Source organism: Passer montanus, unplaced genomic scaffold, assembly GCF_014805655.1.
Source record: "Passer montanus isolate IOZ18808 unplaced genomic scaffold, ASM1480565v1 scaffold4, whole genome shotgun sequence".
NCBI classification, from domain to species: Eukaryota; Metazoa; Chordata; class Aves; order Passeriformes; family Passeridae; genus Passer; species Passer montanus.
The window spans coordinates 11,611,866-11,630,171 of NW_024368818.1; the positions used below are offsets into that span (position 1 = coordinate 11,611,866).

An 18,306-nucleotide genomic window follows, 5' to 3' on the forward strand; every position below is an offset into this window, starting at 1 on the left:
CAGGCTGCTGTGATCTGTAGCCCAACAACACCAATTTCCTGAAGCCAGACTTCTCTGCAAGGTTTGATCTTGAGTTTAAAGTGCCTGTAGTGGGAAAAATCATAAACCCATTTCACAGGGTGCTGATAGAAGCTTGCAGATGAGAAAATGAGAAAAATACCTGGTTACTGACAGGTGTGGCTCTTAGGACCTGGCACAGTAATTACCGTCACTATCTATTCAACTCCAGAGTGAAGCTTAACTTGCTTAAAATATTTGGTTTCTTTCTAGACTAAAGTCCAGTTCTTCCAAGTGCTTTCTCTGATGGCTCGTTGAGGCAAGGGTGCAATTGCCTTTGTTGCTGTAGCTCCCTGGACAGCAAGATCCGTGGGACCTCTTGTGGGCTCTCTTCCAAACTGCATTTGGGTGTCGAGCACTCGGGAAAATGTTTCTGTGCTCATTTGTCGGTACATCAGAGAGCCTTTTCCTTCACAGGCCTTAGTGTGGCTTCGCAGAAGCTTGACAATAAAATGCATCTAAAAGGAGCAATAAACACAAGGAAGGAGCTGCATTTTAAGAGAGGGAATTTAATTCCTTAGCTATCGTATTTTGTGCTTTGGCTTCTTTGCACAGACAGCAATGATTATAGAATCAGTTTGGGTTGGAAGGGACCCTAAAGAGCAGCTAGTTCTAAGCCCGCTGTGATGAGCAGGGACATGTTCCACGAGACCGAGGTGCCCAAAGCCCGGCCAGCCTGGCCCCGGACACACTTCCAGGGACGGAGCATCCCCGGCTCCTCTGGGCACCCCGCTCCAGCGCCTCCACACCGCCACAGGAGAAGTGATCGTCGTTGTGCTTTGGCTTCTTTGCACAGACAGCAATGATTATAGAATCAGTTTGGGTTGGAAGGGACCCTAAAGAGCAGCTAGTTCTAAGCCCGCTGTGATGAGCAGGGACATGTTCCACGAGACCGAGGTGCCCAAAGCCCGGCCAGCCTGGCCCCGGACACACTTCCAGGGACGGAGCATCCCCGGCTCCTCTGGGCACCCCGCTCCAGCGCCTCCACACCGCCACAGGAGAAGACGTCTTCCTTACAGCCGATCTCAATCCGTCGTGTAAACATCTACACCATGTGAAGGACTTCTTTGCAAGGAGGGCAGGGGCAAGTCAGACGTGACTTGCTTTATAATCAGACTTAGGCTGATGTACCTAATACATCAGCCTAAGTAGAATAAAGAGAATGCCTAAGCTACTCCCTTTTCCTCCGCCTGCCATTGTGCCATTGTTTCTGCCCTCCCCTGTTAGCCCTCCAAGGCTCCCGGCCCTCTCTCCGTCCCCGCTTTCCCGCACCCCCGCAGCGCCCCAGGGCACTTCCGCCCGGCACCGCCATGGCGGGCACGCTCGCGCCCGTCTCTATGGTCAGCGCGCCCGCCTCTATGGCCCGCCGCGGGGCATTGTGGGTGCGTGGCGGAGTTATGGTGGCGGTGTAGGTTCGGCGGCGCAGGGCGGAGCAGGCCGTGCTGTGAGTGACCGGGAGCCTAAGCTACTCCCTTTTCCTCCGCCTGCCATTGTGCCATTGTTTCTGCCCTCCCCTGTTAGCCCTCCAAGGCTCCCGGCCCTCTCTCCGTCCCCGCTTTCCCGCACCCCCGCAGCGCAGCCGCCATGGCCACGGGGCAGCCGCGCCCCAGGGCACTTCCGCCCGGCGCCGCCATGGCGGGCACGCTCGCGCCCGTCTCTATGGTCAGCGCGCCCGCCTCTATGGCCCGCCGCGGGGCATTGTGGGTGCGTGGCGGAGTTATGGTGGCGGTGTAGGTTCGGCGGCGCAGGGCGGAGCAGGCCGTGCTGTGAGTGACCGGGAGGGCGGCGGGGCGCTGCGGGAGGCTGCTGGGGGTGGAGAGGCGGCTCTGGGGCAGGGGGTGCCGGGGGAGGCGGGCTCGGCGAGGGGCCGGGCTGCGGCCGGGCCTGACGCTGCGGTTTGGATGCCCCGGTCAGGGCGCAGCCCGGCTGCGGGCCGAGCTCGGTCGTTCCCTCTCGGCCGATAACTCCTGCTAGTGCTAAAGAGGCTTCTTCGGGTATTTCTGAAGCCTGAGAGGTTTAGGGTTGAGTCTGGGTCCTTGAAGGCCAAGCTGAATCCAGCCAGGCTTAGTTCTGTGAGGAGCAGCTGGGGTTGTTTAGCCTGGAGAAGAAGAGGCTCAGGGGAACCTTATCGCGTTCTGCAACTGCTTGGCAGGAGGTGGGGGCCCGCTGGTTGGCCTCTTTTCCCAGGACAAGAGGAAGTGACCTGAAGTTGTGCCGGTGGGGGTTTAGGTTGGGCATTAGGAGGAATTTCTTCACCGAGAGGGTGATTGGACATTGGAATGAGCTGCCCAAGGATAGTGGAGCCATTATCCCTCGAGGTGTTTAAGGAAAGAGTCGATTTTGGCACTTAGTGCCATGGTCTAGTTATATTTGGTCACAGGTTGGACTCAACAATGTCAGAGGTCTTTTCCAACCTGGTTAATTCTGTAACCTAAGAAAAGCAGGGATAATTTCCAGATGTTTCCTGAAACTACTGCAGCCACACAGGTCTTGTTCTTCACCTGATTTCATGGATCCCCCCCTATTACATATGATTAGCACAGATAAGTTGGGGGAACAAGTGACTTTCTTGGATCATGGGTCTGGCAGAATGTGTGCCAAGAGATCTGAAATGGCTCACTGAGCTTCAGGTGACTGGTACAGCCTCACTGAAAAGTGTCAGCTGGCCTAGACTAAGGAGCCAAGGCTGGTTACCATCTCACTTCTTTTTAAAGGTGTTTCCCTCTGTTAATTTTGTTTTTTGAGTAGCAGTTCAGTGGCTGTAGCTGCTCTGCCTGATGGGATGTTACTTTGAGCCACACATTATATTATCATTTTGGTGGTGAAGTTGGGTGTTTGTGCTCTCATTCAAAGTGACAGACTGACAAAATAGGCTTGGCTTGGGCTTGCAGGGGCTGCAGGGGCTGCCAGGCAGTGCTGAGCACAGCGTGTGCTCCCAGGGTGGCTGAGGAGTGACAGTAGAAACTGGGGCATCTGCCAGTCTGGTTTTTAGGACATGCTGGGCTCCTGCAGTTTCTAGGGGAGAACTGGTGACAACTTCTCCCTTTATCCAGGGTTTTTTCCTTGCACTTTGTTTGTGCTGCCCGGCGTTCACCAGCGGCCAATGATCAGCACCTTCCCAGGCACGCCGTGGTCTCTGTGCTGCCACCAGCACTGTCTGGGCAGCAGTGAAGGGCTCATCCCAGCAGGCAGTCGGTTTTGACTGCAGTTTTCCAGGAGGGGAAAGAGCTTAGTGACAAGACTGTACCGCTTGCTTACTGTAAGGATGTACTTTACATCCTTAAAGGATGGGAGATCAGTTCCTGGCTGGTGTTATTTCCTTTACAAATGTAGCTTATGTAGCTTCTTACTTAAGTTAGAGTCCATCTATCATTTTCCAAGCACATTGGAAGACACTCTGTTGGGAAACCTGAATAGGTTCTGTCACTAAAATGCTACTCAAATTCTGAGGATCATGAGCTGAGTGACCAGCTGTGTATTACCCCTGGGTCACTGCTTCAACAGTTCCAGGAGCAGAGTAGCTCCCAGTGAGTGTCTTACACTGTGAATTGTAGTAACAGCTTGTTTCATCCCTTGATTCTGTAGGAGTGAAGATGACCACAGCAGCCAGGCCGACGTTTGAACCTGCAAGAGGAGGAAGGGGAAAAGGTGAAGGAGACTTAAGCCAGCTATCCAAGCAATATTCTAGCAGAGATCTTCCTTCTCATACTAAAATCAAATACAGGTTAGTGTCCTTTTCTTGAGTGGCAAAGCAGGCTGGGAATGACAGTTTTGTTATGAGTGTACTCTAAAATTTTCTCAATGCATGTTGATGTACTTGACACTGAAAAAGGTCCAGAGATTGCACAGGAGTGCTGAACAAGTGGGCTAAAAGTGAAAGTCTCAAAAGCAGAGCTAGGAGTTCAAATGCATTGCAGGTGATTTGGGGAGGTTTAATTTTAGTGATAATTTGTTGTTGTTTATATACATGAATTACCAGAAAACGAACATTGGAGATGAACTTCATGGGCAGTGAGGTGGAAAGTAGGTTGAGCCACAGGGAGTACTGTCACTTGCAGGTTGGGATAAGAGAAGTGAAGTTGAGCACATCTTAAAAGCTGGAAAACCACATCGTGTATTTGGCAAAGGACCACTGTGTGAAGGCATTGAGAGGAGGCAGGGGAGCCATGGAATAGCACTCGGATAGTGGGATGTGTTGGAAGAGCTGCTGTTTATATACATGAATTACCAGAAAATGAACATTGGAGATGAACTTCTTGGGCAGTGAAGTGGAAAGTAGGTTGGCATTGTGGCTGAGCCACAGGGAGTACTGTCAGTACTTGCAGAGCAGGTTGGGATAAGAGAAGTGAAGTTGAGCACATCTTAAAAGCTGGAAAACCACATCGTGTATTTGGCAAAGGACCACTGTGTGAAGGCATTGAGAGGAGGCAGGGGAGCCATGGAATAGCACTCGGATAGTGGGATGTGTTGGAAGAGCTGATGTTAAGCTGCAGGTGGTTTACTCAGGTCCTGGGAAAAGAAATTTCTTTAGCTAGTAAGAAAGATAATGTGATCTTAGGAATATTTTCCTGCGTTTGAAATGCACGATAAATTTTTATCTTTTTGAAAAAGTAAAAAAAACCTGAAGTCAGTATGGTAGAATTTAAATTGACTGTGTCAATCTAAAAATGCTCATTTTATCTAATTGATGTTACTCTTGTCAGTGAAATCACTGTTAAGGTTTTACTTTTGCACTTTTTTTGTGTAGGTATTTACCCTGCCACCTCTTCCCTCCTGCCCCTTTGGTTTTCAAGAATATGTATTCATAAGGGAGCTGAGTGTTTTGGAGAATACCAAAACAAACAACACAAAAAGTGCTGCCCAATGTGTTTGGATGTTATGGGGAAAATTTCTGGTGGTTTGTTTTGTAAAAAAAGTGGGGTTTAGAAGACCAGTCTGTTGCTTTGGAAGAAGTCTGTGGGATCAGAAACATACAATATATGTTTTAAATCCCTCCTTTTGTGTGAGAGAGAGAGATGGAGAGAGAATCAAGTGTCTTCTGTTTTTCCTCCCAAATACCTAATGAAAAGTTGTCTTTGTTAAATTGCCAGGACTGCATCACTGCAGGAAAAGTCCAGTGTTCCAATCCCACTCATGTTTGCTTGCATGGCACAGGGTTTGGGGAGATTTTGCATCTCTAACAAGGATTCCAAATTCAGTTTTTTATTTACAAAAGCAAATTAAATGCTTCATCATAAAGATGGGCTGTAAACACAATGTGTTTATAATGCCTCATGTCTGGGTTTCTTCCAGGCACCCTTACTTCCAGCACTGGGTTCACAGAGAGGTGTTTGCTTTTATTCACTAGTTCTTTTTAAGATATCCACAAAAATTTAAGCAGCCCCTAGTGGAATTTAATGTGGCTCAGATATATGTAGTTCATTGCTTTTTGCCAGTGTGCTGTTACATAAGAGGGGTGACGTGTATTTACAAGGTGTTTTGCCTGTATTCCCAGCTTTTTTATTATTGGTCATGGTGTGTGCTCATGGAGAAGAAAAGGTTCATGGAAAGGATGTTCTAGTCTTGGTCTTATCTGTAAGCCTTAGAGATTGAGTTTGCAGCAGCAGCTTTGGGTGGTAAAACAATGAAAAGAGGTGACCATGTGTGTGCATGTCTACTAGGACACTGGAATTGGACTGCTGGAGAACACAATATTTCAACATAGCGAAGTACAGACAGGTGTCACCATCCTGTTCTGTAGGAATTTAAGTAGGGCCTTTCATTCCTTCAGGAGCCACCAGAAGGAGCAGGAGTGGGTGGCGTGGCAGGTCTGTGTGCAGTGCATACACAGGAGGGCTCTGCTGAGGAGAGAGCAAACATGCGTTTGCGTGGAACCCAGTTCTTGTTCCCTGTCCTTGCCTGTTCAGCCCAGGATTTACTGGCCTTCATGAAAAAATTCTGCCCAGCTGCAGAGTGTCAGACTTCAGGCTTTCTCCCTGTTTGTTGTTTTAGACAGACCACTCAGGATGCTCCCGAGGAGGTGCGGAACCGTGATTTCAGACGGGAGCTGGAGGAGAGAGAACGAGTTGCTGCCAGGGAAAAGAACAGAGACAGACCAACCAGAGGTAACAACCAAGAAACAAAAATCTTAACTCCTTTGTGAAACATTGCTCTTGCGTGAAATTTGGTGTTGTAAGAAGTTTGCAGTTGCAGACAGCATGTCATGAGAGTAGAATTTAAGGTATTGGCCTGATAATTCAGAGCTGTTGACCTGCAAGGGAATGTCCACTGGCTTTCACGCTGGCTTCAGGCTAGCAGAAATACAGGCCAGCTAGTAGAAAAGCATGCCCAGCTGATGCAGTATAATTGTAATGAATTGGCAACAAGTGTGTACAGCTAATAAAGGACTTCATTTTGTACTTGGATGGGCAAGACAGGAAGGAGAAAGAGTAATGACTCATCTTCTGCTGTTACAGTACCAGTGTAACAATAAATCTGCTTGAAAGTATGCTATTTTTTTCAGACATGGTGAAGTAATAACAAAATCAAAGAGCTTTTTGAGAAATACTCATTTTTAGTATTTAAGTACAACCTCTTGTACTTTAGGTTTAGATGTGAAGCTGTTGCATGGCTTTCAGATTCACAGAAGAAAGTAGATGTAGTTTGACCAAACTAGCCAACAGTGATGCTTTGGGATCATCCTAAATGGGAACCCTCCAGTTGGATATATGTAATAAGACTATTTCTCCACCTCTGTTTTTTATGGTGTTTTTTTTTTTTCTGATTGAAATAATAATGACTTCAAAAAGCTTCTGGAGGCCAAACTGTAAGTTTGGGATATTATTGCTGCTCTTGAGGCTTCCTAGGGGGAGGAATTAACATGGACATTAAGATTGAGAAGTGAGGGGAAAGTAAGCACAAGCTTTTTTCTCTTACTCTAATGCAAGACAAATTGTGAAGATTTTTGCTTTTTGACAGTAGATGCTGTTAAATGAAGTGACTTAGACACTTTTTGTTTTTACTCTTACACCATAGAACATACAACATCATCTTCTGTGTCTAAGAAGCCTCGGCTAGACCAGATTCCTGCAGCAAATCTTGATGCAGATGATCCTCTGACTGATGTATGTATCTTCTTTTGTGTCTTTCCTTTTGTTACCCTGCCTTAAGGATTTGCTGTTAATGCTATATGTACTTATAGGTTGCCTAAAGATCTCAAACAGGTTCCAATGTGTTTTCCTTTTACAGCTTCTGTACTGTGGTGAAAGTCCAGAGTTGTTCAGAGGATTCTGGTCCATGCTGTAATAGTATTCTTGGAAAGCACAAAAAATCTAGGAAACTGAAAATACCACTTACAGTATGGGGAATTACCACTGACTTAGTAAGAATTCCCCAAGGATAGAACTGTTGAGATACTTGCAGATGATTCTCTGCATGAACCACCAATGCTTGCCTTTGACTATGCTTCTTATTGCTGATATCTAGGAGTTAAGTCAAAGGCTTGACAATAAGCTCTGGGCTTTTTAATCCTGTGGTATTTGGTCGCAGCAGTACTGGACAGGTTAATGAGGCCCACAGAATTACTTGTATCACAATGATGGAGAGTGACTGGGGATACCCATTCTCTAGAGTCAGTCAGTTACATAGCATTTTTAATTGCAGTCATCCCAAAAGCACAAATATGTTTTTCTCTTGGCTTTACTATAAAAGAGCAAAAACCCTATTTGTATTGTATTTGGTGCTACCTAAGTACTTCAGAAATCAGTCAGCAGTACTTCAGAAATCAGCCATCCAATTGTAGCTGTAGTTGGGCAGCCCAGGGCCATTTTTTATTAAATTAAATGAACAAGCTGATTCTTGCCTTCCATTTGTTACTATTAGGAAGATGATGAAGATGAGGACTTGGAAGACAGTGATGATGATGACACTGCAGCTCTTCTGGCTGAGCTGGAAAAAATCAAGAAAGAACGAGCTGAAGAACAAGCTCGAAAGGTAAAATCTCACACATTAAAAAGCACCTGTTTTTTTGTGAAATGATGTCTATTAAATCTGGTGTGCCTAAAGTGCTTGGGATGAGTGAGACCTGGTAAACAAAGTGCTGTTCAAACCTCCTCTCAGATATGATGTATTTGTTCTTCTGTCTAATAATTATTAAGAAATTTTTTCTATATTAGACATATTGAATGTTTTACTCACTGAAACGTTTTATTCTATTTTCCTACACGTTGTACGGGCAGTGAGTGAAGATAATCTTGATTTCATGTATAAGTCCTCTGCACTCAGCTGTCATACCAAAGGATATAGGGGCATTAGTGAGCTGATGCAATCTGATGTAATTTAGTTTACTTAACTAGCTTTTATGAAACAAGAAATACTATTTTTATTTATGAAATATAGATGCGTGCTTTTTGGTGCTGCAGGTTTTATACAGTAGTTGTCCTTTTACAGCTTTGGTGCTGCAAGGAGCACCAATTTGAACTGTAAGACCAGAGCTATTTTCATGTGATTATACACAGGCAAATTCATTTGAAAGTTGTCTCTTCAAAACCCAATAACAATACAGCAGTCTTTTCAGAACTGGGAAACTCAATTCACGTGTAGCTTTCATACCTCTCTGTAATCCGCCTCTACAGACAAAAACACCATGTTCTGCCCTTGAAAGGGGAGGAAGGTCCCTGTAGTTACAGATGTTTTCCTGTGAGTGGGACTCAATCCTATGCTAGTGGTCCTTGGTGTAAGAGGGATTGTTGGGATCGAGTGCATTATCAAAATTCCTAGCTATTGATTGCACTTCTAGGTACTGGGAGTTTGGACTAGTTTCTGGATGTCGTTTGTGTTGTCAAACTCACCAGGTTTTAGGTTTGTTTTGGGTGCTGGTTCTAACATAGTATTGCAACAGAGTTTAGAGTTGAGGGTATTTCATCTGCGCTGCTGAAACACTCTCCTCTGGTGCTGCAACAGAAGTAGTGGATACGTGCAACATTCCCTCATCTGCTTTTACTCAGTGCTTTCTCTTTTTGAGTAGGGCTTAAATAATTGTAGTGCTTTTGTGAAACTTTGGTTCCTTCACCTGGAGCAGTTTTGTTTGTTTTTGTAAGTATACTCTCCATTAGAGTAAAACAAAAACCCCAAACCATCAAAAAGTCTGTCAGAAAAACAAGCCACCTGTCACCTGTGTATAAACTTATCTGAAGTACTTTTTTAGAACATGCTAGATAAACACATTAGATACTGATCTGGAGCCTAATCAAAGGCTATTCTGACAACATAATGTTTTAGTGCCTCTGCTCTACTTGTAACCTTTCCTGTAGCTTAACAAACACATTCATAGTTTAGTGTTTTCCATGAATGCTTAGTTGGCAGTGAACAGGGCTGAGCTTCCAGCAGGCACTAGAAACAGCTAGGAGAGGATAATGTTTTAACTGCTGTTGGCAGCATTGCAGTTGTGTTGTAGTTGTTCTTGCCTAACGATATGTAAATTTAACTTCAGAATCAATAAGGCCTGTAAAACAAGTGAACTCTGCAGTTTTGCACTTAAATAGTACTCAAGGCTAAAAGCTGCTTCACTGCAGGAATTGTGCTGTACAAGACTTGTTACTTGATTGCCCGTCTGGCCTGTGAGAGGTCTTCTGCATTAAAGGATGTCTGAAAGCATCTCCTGTGTCTTCTTCTAGGCATTTGAGGAACATCATAAAGCAATGAAATTGTTTTTTGTAGTAACAACATAGTGAAAATTACTTAAAAACACTGTCAGCAATTCGACCACGTATTCCTGTGTGAAATGTACTAAACTACAAATTAAGTGTAGCCATGTGTAGGAAAGATTTTGACTTTAGCTGTCGTTGCACGATGCTTAAAATAAAAGCTCAGGTCTGTGTGGATTTTCACTTTGCTTGATAGTTGTAAGTTATGCATCAAGATTAAACAGTATAACTTGTCACATTCCAGTGTAGAAAACTTGCATTAGGAAGATAACGGTTAGCAAATTGCAGGTCACATAGCCAAGTGCTTGCTTCTTTTATCATGTCTGGAAAGTAGGATCATAATCTCTGTGAAATTCTGATTTTGTCACTAGAGGGTGCTAAAAGCCACAAAGTATCTGGGATAGCGCTTCTTTTGTTTTGCTGTCTCTTACAGGTACAATGTGTTACCCTCATGGATGTTCTCCTAACCCAGCAGCAGGGCTTGTAATGTCCAGGGCTGCATGCATGCTGAATAAAATCGTGTTATGTATTTGCAATAGTGCCTATTGCATGCTAAGAATCTAGACCTACAGTTTTCATCCTTTCACTGGTTAGTGGCAGGTAGGCTCTCTTTAAAATTGGCATCTTCAATAAATAGAGGGTGCTGGGATTTTATTTTCTTGTGGTTTTTTGGGGAGTAGGAAACTAAGACTGTTTTGATGGAAAAAGTAAAAGCCAGAGTGGGGCACAGCCTTGGAAAATCTGTAGCAGTAAGGATCATCTTTGGAAAGAAGTCTTCTGTTAGTGTGCAATCTGTTCAGATTATGCCTTATTTTCCATGGCTTTGGAATAAGGTGTTACTGGCTAAGCATTTTAGAGTTATTTTATATAAAATCCTTTTCCTTTAAGATGCATTTTATTTGATGTTACTATGTACTGCAAGCCATAATTTAGACCTAATTTTGTAAGTAACCTTGTATTAATAATTCAGATCACTTCAGGATAGCATCTCATGTAAAGTCTTAACTGTGCAGTTGCTGTTAATCCAAATCCATGTACAGCTTTACCTGCTGAAATGCTGCTGTCCACAGTAAACAGCGTGGGTGAGCCAGTGGCCAGGCAAAGAGAAACTGTGGAGTGAATACCTGTTCTCTCTTCACCCTGATCATCATTCTCTAGCCCCATTGTTACACAGACAGATTAATGTGTCTCTTCTTGTCATCTTCTTGCAACATCCCAGGGTCCCAAACCTGTGCCATGTGTAGATTTTTCCCTGGTACTTTAGTTATTTTGATTTATTAAAATACTGGTCTAATTACTTCTGAGACTTCATTTAGAGTAAACTGTTATTTTGTTACTAGTCTTCACTCATCACTTCGGTGTCCATTATTTAAGCTGTCATTAAAGGAGAACAGCTTCTTTCCAAATGCATCTGTGCTGAAACAGCAGTTAAAAAGAAAATATGAGAATCTGCTTTTTATGGGGTGTCCTGTTCTCTATTAACTTCCCTTATGGGCAACACAAATTTCCATAAAAATTCTCTAAATCTAATTTTGACAATATTAATATTAAGAGATTCTAATAGTTTGTCAGCCCAATAAACAGTTCCTCTCAAAGCTTGTTAATTTCTCAAAATGCTTAATTCCCTGAGGTTATGTAGAATCATTAAATAAATACTATGAATGTTTTTAAAAAATCGTTTGAGTGTGGGAGTCCTCCTGATGTTTCCTCTACAATTGTAATCTCAGATTGTTTCTAGTAGACAGTAAGCTGACCAGGAAATTGTAGTTTTGAAAGTCCTTTCTGTGGAATTATTCTAGGTCTGTATAAAACTGTACAAACATGAAATCAGTGTCTGTGTTAACCATCCACGCACAGGTTTCAGTAAACATTTCAGTATTCTAAATTAAGCTTTACAATGCTCTTGTTTTTCAGTTTCAAGTGCTTCCTTAGAAAGTAAGTTGAAATAATTAAAAAGAAACTTCAAACCAGTGAGCAGCTGAATGTATGTGTGCAGTTCTGGCAAACCTGTTTTAATATCCAGTCGTTCTTTGTTTAACTGAGAGCAGAAGAAAAATTTCAGTTTGTTTTCTTGACAGTTTAATTTCACCAAGTTTCTCTATAACTGAATGTATTACTTTACCAGTGGTCACAATAAATCTTAGCTCTGCCCCCTGTTTTAGACATGCCACAGGCTTTCAAATAAAACATCAGAAAATGAGTCTTGATAGCTGTTAACCTTTTCACTTAAATCTCAAGGGTCTGACTAAAACCAGAAGATTAAATCTGTGATTAAGAAAATTTCAGTGAAGACACAAAAGCACATGGCAGAGCATGTTTTCTTCATTTAATATTTGAGACATGCCAAGAACACTTAAACCTTGACAAGAATTAGTGATAACATCCCTTTCCTTGTGGACAAAATCACAACAAAGCTGTGGACACTGCCGTTGTGACTTCTTGCTGCTCTTTGTTTTTGAAGTTTCAATTAATTATTTGAGTCTGTGTTGCACAGAGTTGGTGACTTGCACAGGGTCGGATAACTGGGGTGTGTCTGTGCATTCTTGAATTTCATTCCCTGCTGCTAAAGGCAGTGCAACCACAGTTTGTCATTCAAAAATTAACATTTCAATCAGGTTATGCAATTTATATCTTTTTTAACTTTTTCTCCGCCTTTGATGAAATGTGAGTATTTCAGGTTTTCTTTCAGCTGCTCAACATCTATAAAAACTGAGTAGGAAAACTAACTTTAATACAATGGAGTCATTTGGGGAATTTCAGCACTTTCTGTAAAAGTAATCTTGCTCAGTGCTAAGGGTAGGAGCTACGCTCAAAATAAACATGGTAACAATGTTTTTCTTTCCTTTGCAGTCAAAAACAGATATGCCAAGGAAAGAAATTCACAAGATTGCCTCTACCACTTATTTTATCTGCCACTTCCCAGTCCTCTGCAACTGTAATTGACTTAATGCAGCTTTTTGCTAGCAATAATCAGCTGCAGACAGAATGCAGTTGAGGCTGAAAAGCCAAGTTGTTGGGGCCAATGTGCAAGTTGTGTCTCATGGCCTGCATGGTGGTGCAGTGGAGATGCAGTCAGCAGAGCCTACAGTGTGGTTGGTCTCCTGTGTCACGATTTAGTGTGAGCACTAAAAGCTGTCTTGGCTCCCTGTTTTATCCTCTAGGTCTCTGCCAAGATGTGAGCTCAGGTGCCTATGGGACCATGTCTGTCTGTTGGTGTCTTAACCCAGAGCTAAATCCCTCTTCCAGTCTTACACTAGTGCTTGTAGTATAACACTTCTTAAAAGTGTTATTTCAGCTTTGATTTTTTTATTTCTGTCACTACATTTTGTCACTTAATGCTTTTCTTTGTTTTCAGAAATCAAACAATGTCAGGCTGATTGAGGCTGGAGGATATTATGTGGGTTATGGCAAAGCAGTTAAAAGGGTGATGTGTAACATGCCTTTTAGAAATCTTAGTATAGAAAATTAGAATGTACATCTGTGTGTAGGAAGTACATGGGAGTACCGTATGCCTATTTTTTATGATTCTTAATATCGGCTTTATCTTTCTCTAGTGATTCTGAAGATTTGCCATTCAAATGACTGAGTGCTTTTTGCTTCTCTTCATGCATGGTGGAGAGTGCTGGAATAAACTTTCTATGAATTTATGAGATTAAATCTGAAGTGGGGAAAGGGAGGGAAGAGGAACTGCAGTTCCTTCTGAATATGTGCTGGCTGACTCCAGTCGATTTTTGACCACTAAAAAAATAATGTGTGAATTGCATTGTAGCTCTCTGTATATCAGTGGTGTGTGGATGTATTTTCATGCATCCTAAAAACTCAAACAAAAATAGTAGTCTGATAAGGCAATGCATGATGCACAGGTTCAGCGACTTTGGATCATGGCTGAAGTTAATGTCTTAGAGGATGAGACTGTGCCATGCTCTACCTGCCACCTTCAGAAGAGTTCACCTGGACTCCAGCTCTAAAATCAGAAACTGCTGCATCTGATTGCATATAGAAGCTTGGAACAAGTTCTGTCCACAGAACCATTTTTCAATAGTGGAGTATTAATTTCTTACAATGGTCTTAGTAATGCTACCTTCTCTTGATTAGGAATTTTTGGTTTGTAGCCTTTTCATTTGCTCTTGCTTTTTCCCTGGCCTGTTGTGTTTTCAAAGCCTCACTTCTAGTGGAGCTTTGGAGATTAAAGTTAGTGGTGCAGAGCCCACCTCATTTTGGACAACACAGAGAAAACTTCACATGCTTGCATCCAGCTGCAAATTTGCTAATGGTCATAAGCAGTATCTGATCACCTCCTGCGAGGTACCTGAAGATCAATACTGAGTTTTCGCTTGTTCCAGTATCCAAGATTTTGTTTGGTTTCAAAGCAGTGCTGCATGTGCTGTATAACAGTCTGAGGGCTGATGGACTTCTGGTGGGAGCACATGGCAACAGACTGCAGTAAATGGGATTTCATGGCTCTTGGCTGTTCCATGTTACGTGGAAGGAAGATGGTATATCAAAGCTTGGCATTGTGTGCATAAGCAGCTGCATGCATTTCTTGTCTCTGATCCAAATATAAACTCAAATTATACTTCGCTCTGTGCAATATGGGAGGAAATTGCTGTTCCATATCAAATCTTTTTGTTCTCCATGTTTCCATACTTACTGGGGTGATAATAACAGAAGTTGGACTGCAAATGTTAGATTTAGAGCTGTTTGAAAATTCAAAACCTCAGTTCATTTGTGTTAATAACTTCTAATTGTTGTGGTTTCTGTTAAAGCCCCATGGATACAGTAGCAGAAAAGAGCAAGTTTTTCTAATGTATATTTTTAAATAATGGTATTACAGGGCTTGTCCTGAAGCTGTGCTTTGTTTTTGAGCAATGTGCCCTTCTAGGGAGCTTTTCCCATCCCACTGGCAATTAATTGCAGCTGGTCTACATTTTATTTGTGAGAAGCAGTGTAATGGTAGGTGTTTTTTCATAACTAAAACTTGAGTAGATTTTGAAAAGTAAAATCTTTACCAGTGATCCTGCATCATCTGCTATTCATGTGTACATTAAATCCATGTTCTTAAGAAAGCAGAGGTATTTTAAAAGAAAATTTCATAGAATCACAGGATGGTTTGTGTTGGAAGGGACCTTAAAGGTCATCTACTTCCAACCCCCTTGCTGTGGGCATGGACACCTTCAGAGGTCTGTCCAGCCTGGCCCTAAACACTTCCAGAGATAGGGAACCTATCCAAAATTTCACATATTTGATAAATTTAATGGAAAAATATAGTAAATTGTAGGTAATAATAAATAACTTAGTATTGATTAAATGTTTGAAGCTAGGGACCTCTGGCTGGCATCAGCATCAAGTTTAGCATTTAAACCTTGTAAACTCCAGCAGCAAGGAAACTGCTTCCTCTCTTGAGATCCTGTAGAAGTTCTCAGCAATAATTTTCTGCAGTTTTTTGGGTTTTTCCCCCCAGCTTGGGGAAAAACCCTGACCTCATGATCTCTTTCTTTTTAGTTTATGTAATTTAAAAGCCATGGTTTGATTCTCCTGCAATGCTAATGAAGCTTCAGTTCATTTTTTAACCAGTGTCTTCACACCATACTTCAGAGTAGGAAACCTACTTAGTCATCCTAATTTAAAGAATTACTTTCTTTCCCTACTAGTTCTTTCATCAAAGAACACTCCCTGCAATATTTGTGGAAGCCTGTGGAAAAATATGTAAAATTAATACTAAACATTATTTTTGAAGTCTGTAAACATTTAAGTCGCTTTTATTAGATGTGCTAATAGAGCTTGAAAGTGTGGGCAATGAAATTACTGTAATTGTGTTACTTGCAGTGCATTGCTTCACTTAGGCTTGAGCTATATGCATTTGACAGTACAAGGACAAGAAAATTTTTCTGCTTCTTAATATTGAAACTCTTAAATAGTCTTGTGACATCCTCTGTTCTTTTCACTGTGGGGTTCTCAATATTCTTTTTAATTGGTCCCTAGGGAAGTTGTAGTTATAAAATCCAAACAGCTGCTGAAAGTAGAGAAGTTTCAATACGCTGCATGGTTTCTTCTACCTAGTGAATATTGTATGATGTCTTTTCTCATGGGGATAAAGAAAACCTTTTAATGTGTATACAGTTTTTAATATAATAAATATGTATATGGTAAAGCTAGAATTCACCTGAATATTTGATGGCGCATCAGAGCTAAGTAGAGCCGATATGAATGTTGCTAGTCTGACAGTTTATTAGCAAAGTTAAGCTCTGTAGAGTGCCTCTGCTTCTATCCTTATTCTCCTCATATGCAAGTGCCAAACACTCTGAAAAATCTGGGCTAAGAATTAAAGCTCCATCTGTGTGAGTGTTCAAAGCTAAATAATGTGGATCTCTCTACCAAAGCTAAATAACGTGGATCTCTACCAACTAGAGGAGAAAAGTGGCCTAGAAAAATAATGTATCCATTTCTGGTTCTCAGGAACAAGAGCAAAAGGCTGAAGAAGAAAGAATTCGGATGGAGAACATCCTGAGTGGTAACCCACTGCTGAACCTCACTGGGCCAGCACAGCCTCAGGCAAACTTCAAAGTTAAAAGGAGGTACTGTGCAGTCTGTTCAGTGGCACCCATCCCCTTGCTGACTCTCGCTGTTCAGAGTCAGAAAATGTTATCACTGTAGCTGGTTTCTATTTCCTTCCTCAGATCTTGTCACAAGTGTGTAGGAGATAGCTTGGGGTAGAAAAATAGATCATCTTTTCTGAAAGACTAAAATCTAATCCTAATGACTAGTTCTTCTGTAAGAAGGTCAAACTCCATTTATATCTTTTTGTATATTACACCTAATTTTCGTATGAGCTTCCTGAAATTAAAAACTTCTGTTTTCAGGTGGGATGACGATGTTGTCTTCAAGAACTGTGCCAAGGGGATAGACGAAACAAAAAAGGACAAAAGATTCGTCAATGATACTCTGCGATCAGAGTTTCACAAAAAGTTCATGGAAAAGTACATCAAGTAGTGCAGTTTTATGTGCCGTAGTGCGGAAGGACTTGGTAGGTCGTGGCCATTTCCCTCAGAATTTAAGGCTGAATATTTGGTCATGGATTCTCAAATGCTTTTCCGAGGTCAGCAACAGCTTCATAATTAATAAGTGCTATGTATCTGGAGTTTTTATTCTTGCATATTGTTTTCCTTTACAGTTTTGATTAAACCAGTTTGTGTCTTATGAATGTTTTTTCTTCTTTGTGTGTGTTTACTTTTACTGTCCACCTGTAAATGGTAAGAGAGAAGCTGATTTGCAATAAATGCTGCTGATCATTTAAATTGCTTTCCAAAATGCCCTATATTTGTAGTGGTGATGGTTTGTAACTTACACAACTTAGATAGATGTGAGTATTAATCAAAAGTGAGGAAGAGCTGAGTATAGTAAGCAGCGTGAGCTGAAAAGAGCCACACTTTCTGTAGCAAACTGGACTTCCTCTTAAAAGCTAGTTAGAAACTTAGTTTTTGATTTTTAGTTTCTTTTTTCAGTCTCTGTGTGTGCCCTTTAATGGTAATAATAGAATTGTGAGAAACTTGCAAGTGTTTTTATCAAACAAGTGATACCAAGATACCATAGTACACTTTGTTTACTCCTCTAATGTCCATGTTAACACTTGGAATGGTATAAAATATGAATGACTGCAAAAAAAGCTAAAATGTGTAGGGTTTATTTTTTTTCTGTTCTCCTGTCATCTGAGTTGCATTTGAAATTTTGGCCAAGTGGTGCACTGGCTAGGAACATAGCATTTTGAAAATGGAGTAGTTACCTCCCTGCCCAGGAGGTGACAGTGGCAGAACTCAGATGTATTTATGTAAAATTCTTGCCCTTTTCCTTGTGTATGTTGTGCTCAATTGAGTTTGTTCTCAGAGATGCTATTTCTTAGTATTATTTTCAAGTTCTTAATTTGAAAACTTACTTGATTTTCTTAAGAGAGTAAATGTAGAGCACAATGTTTCAGATTTTTGTTTGACTGGTATCCTGTAAAAGCTTTCCTTAGCTTTAGCTGTATTTGCCACCCTTTCACTAAGCTATGCATAGTGTACTAATGCCAGCAGCTTATACCCACCTTTACTTGGAAATGAGATTTTCAGCATGCTTGGGGTCATGTGAGCTACTGGAGGAATACGTGTTTGTTATTTCTGCTGCCTGCCTCATGATAGAAATGATTCTTGGGAAGCAGAAAAATGGGTGTAGTTTGTAAGTCTCTTGAAATAAAGCGCCTGAAATCTTGGTATATAGGCAACATGTTTAGAAGGTGGGAAGAAAAGGAGTTAAGGGCTGTACTTGTCAGGGCCTGGCAGTGGAGAATCCAGCTGCTGCTGCAGGTCCAACCTAGCAGCATGGTTGTCATGGCAACAACAAAAAATACATTGGTCTCACAGTACTGTGAGATCTAATTGCTGTGCCAAAGGGAGTGAGCGTGGAGTCTTATTGGATGGGGAGACAGATGGAATGCCAGTTCAGTGCCCTCATGGAAAATCACATCTGCAAAGTGACCATCATTTGGTTCCTGAAGTAATGTATTTTTTCTTGGAAAAAATAACTCTAGAGA

At 41.9% G+C, this 18,306-nt stretch overlaps 1 protein-coding gene across 2 annotated transcripts; it reads left to right on the plus strand.

The window, feature by feature from the left end:
- Window positions 1-1,429: 1,429 nt before the first annotated feature.
- On the plus strand, window positions 1,430-17,403 carry CWC15 (CWC15 spliceosome associated protein homolog). 2 transcript variants are annotated; one of them, XM_039718467.1, is made up of 7 exons: window positions 1,430-1,501; window positions 3,643-3,781; window positions 6,049-6,161; window positions 7,072-7,160; window positions 7,918-8,028; window positions 16,197-16,315; window positions 16,601-17,403. In XM_039718467.1, exons 2-7 carry the CDS (start codon window positions 3,651-3,653, stop codon window positions 16,728-16,730), a joined length of 693 nt encoding a protein of 230 aa, XP_039574401.1. In that variant the 5' UTR covers window positions 1,430-1,501; window positions 3,643-3,650; the 3' UTR covers window positions 16,731-17,403. The 2 variants fall into 2 exon arrangements, with proteins under 2 accessions (XP_039574401.1, XP_039574399.1); XM_039718465.1 differs by lacking the exon at window positions 1,430-1,501 and adding an exon at window positions 1,691-1,823.
- The last annotated feature ends 903 nt before the right edge of the window (window positions 17,404-18,306 follow it).

Bases quoted from the DNA above. Each gene is read 5' to 3' on its own strand.
- CWC15 (XM_039718467.1), top strand. From the start codon at position 3,651: ATGACCACAGCAGCCAGGCCGACGTTTGAACCTGCAAGAGGAGGAAGG. The intron at 6,162-7,071 runs GTAACAACCAAG...CTTACACCATAG, and splicing joins CAGAGACAGACCAACCAGAG to AACATACAACATCATCTTCT. The intron at 8,029-16,196 runs GTAAAATCTCAC...TCTGGTTCTCAG, and splicing joins CTGAAGAACAAGCTCGAAAG to GAACAAGAGCAAAAGGCTGA.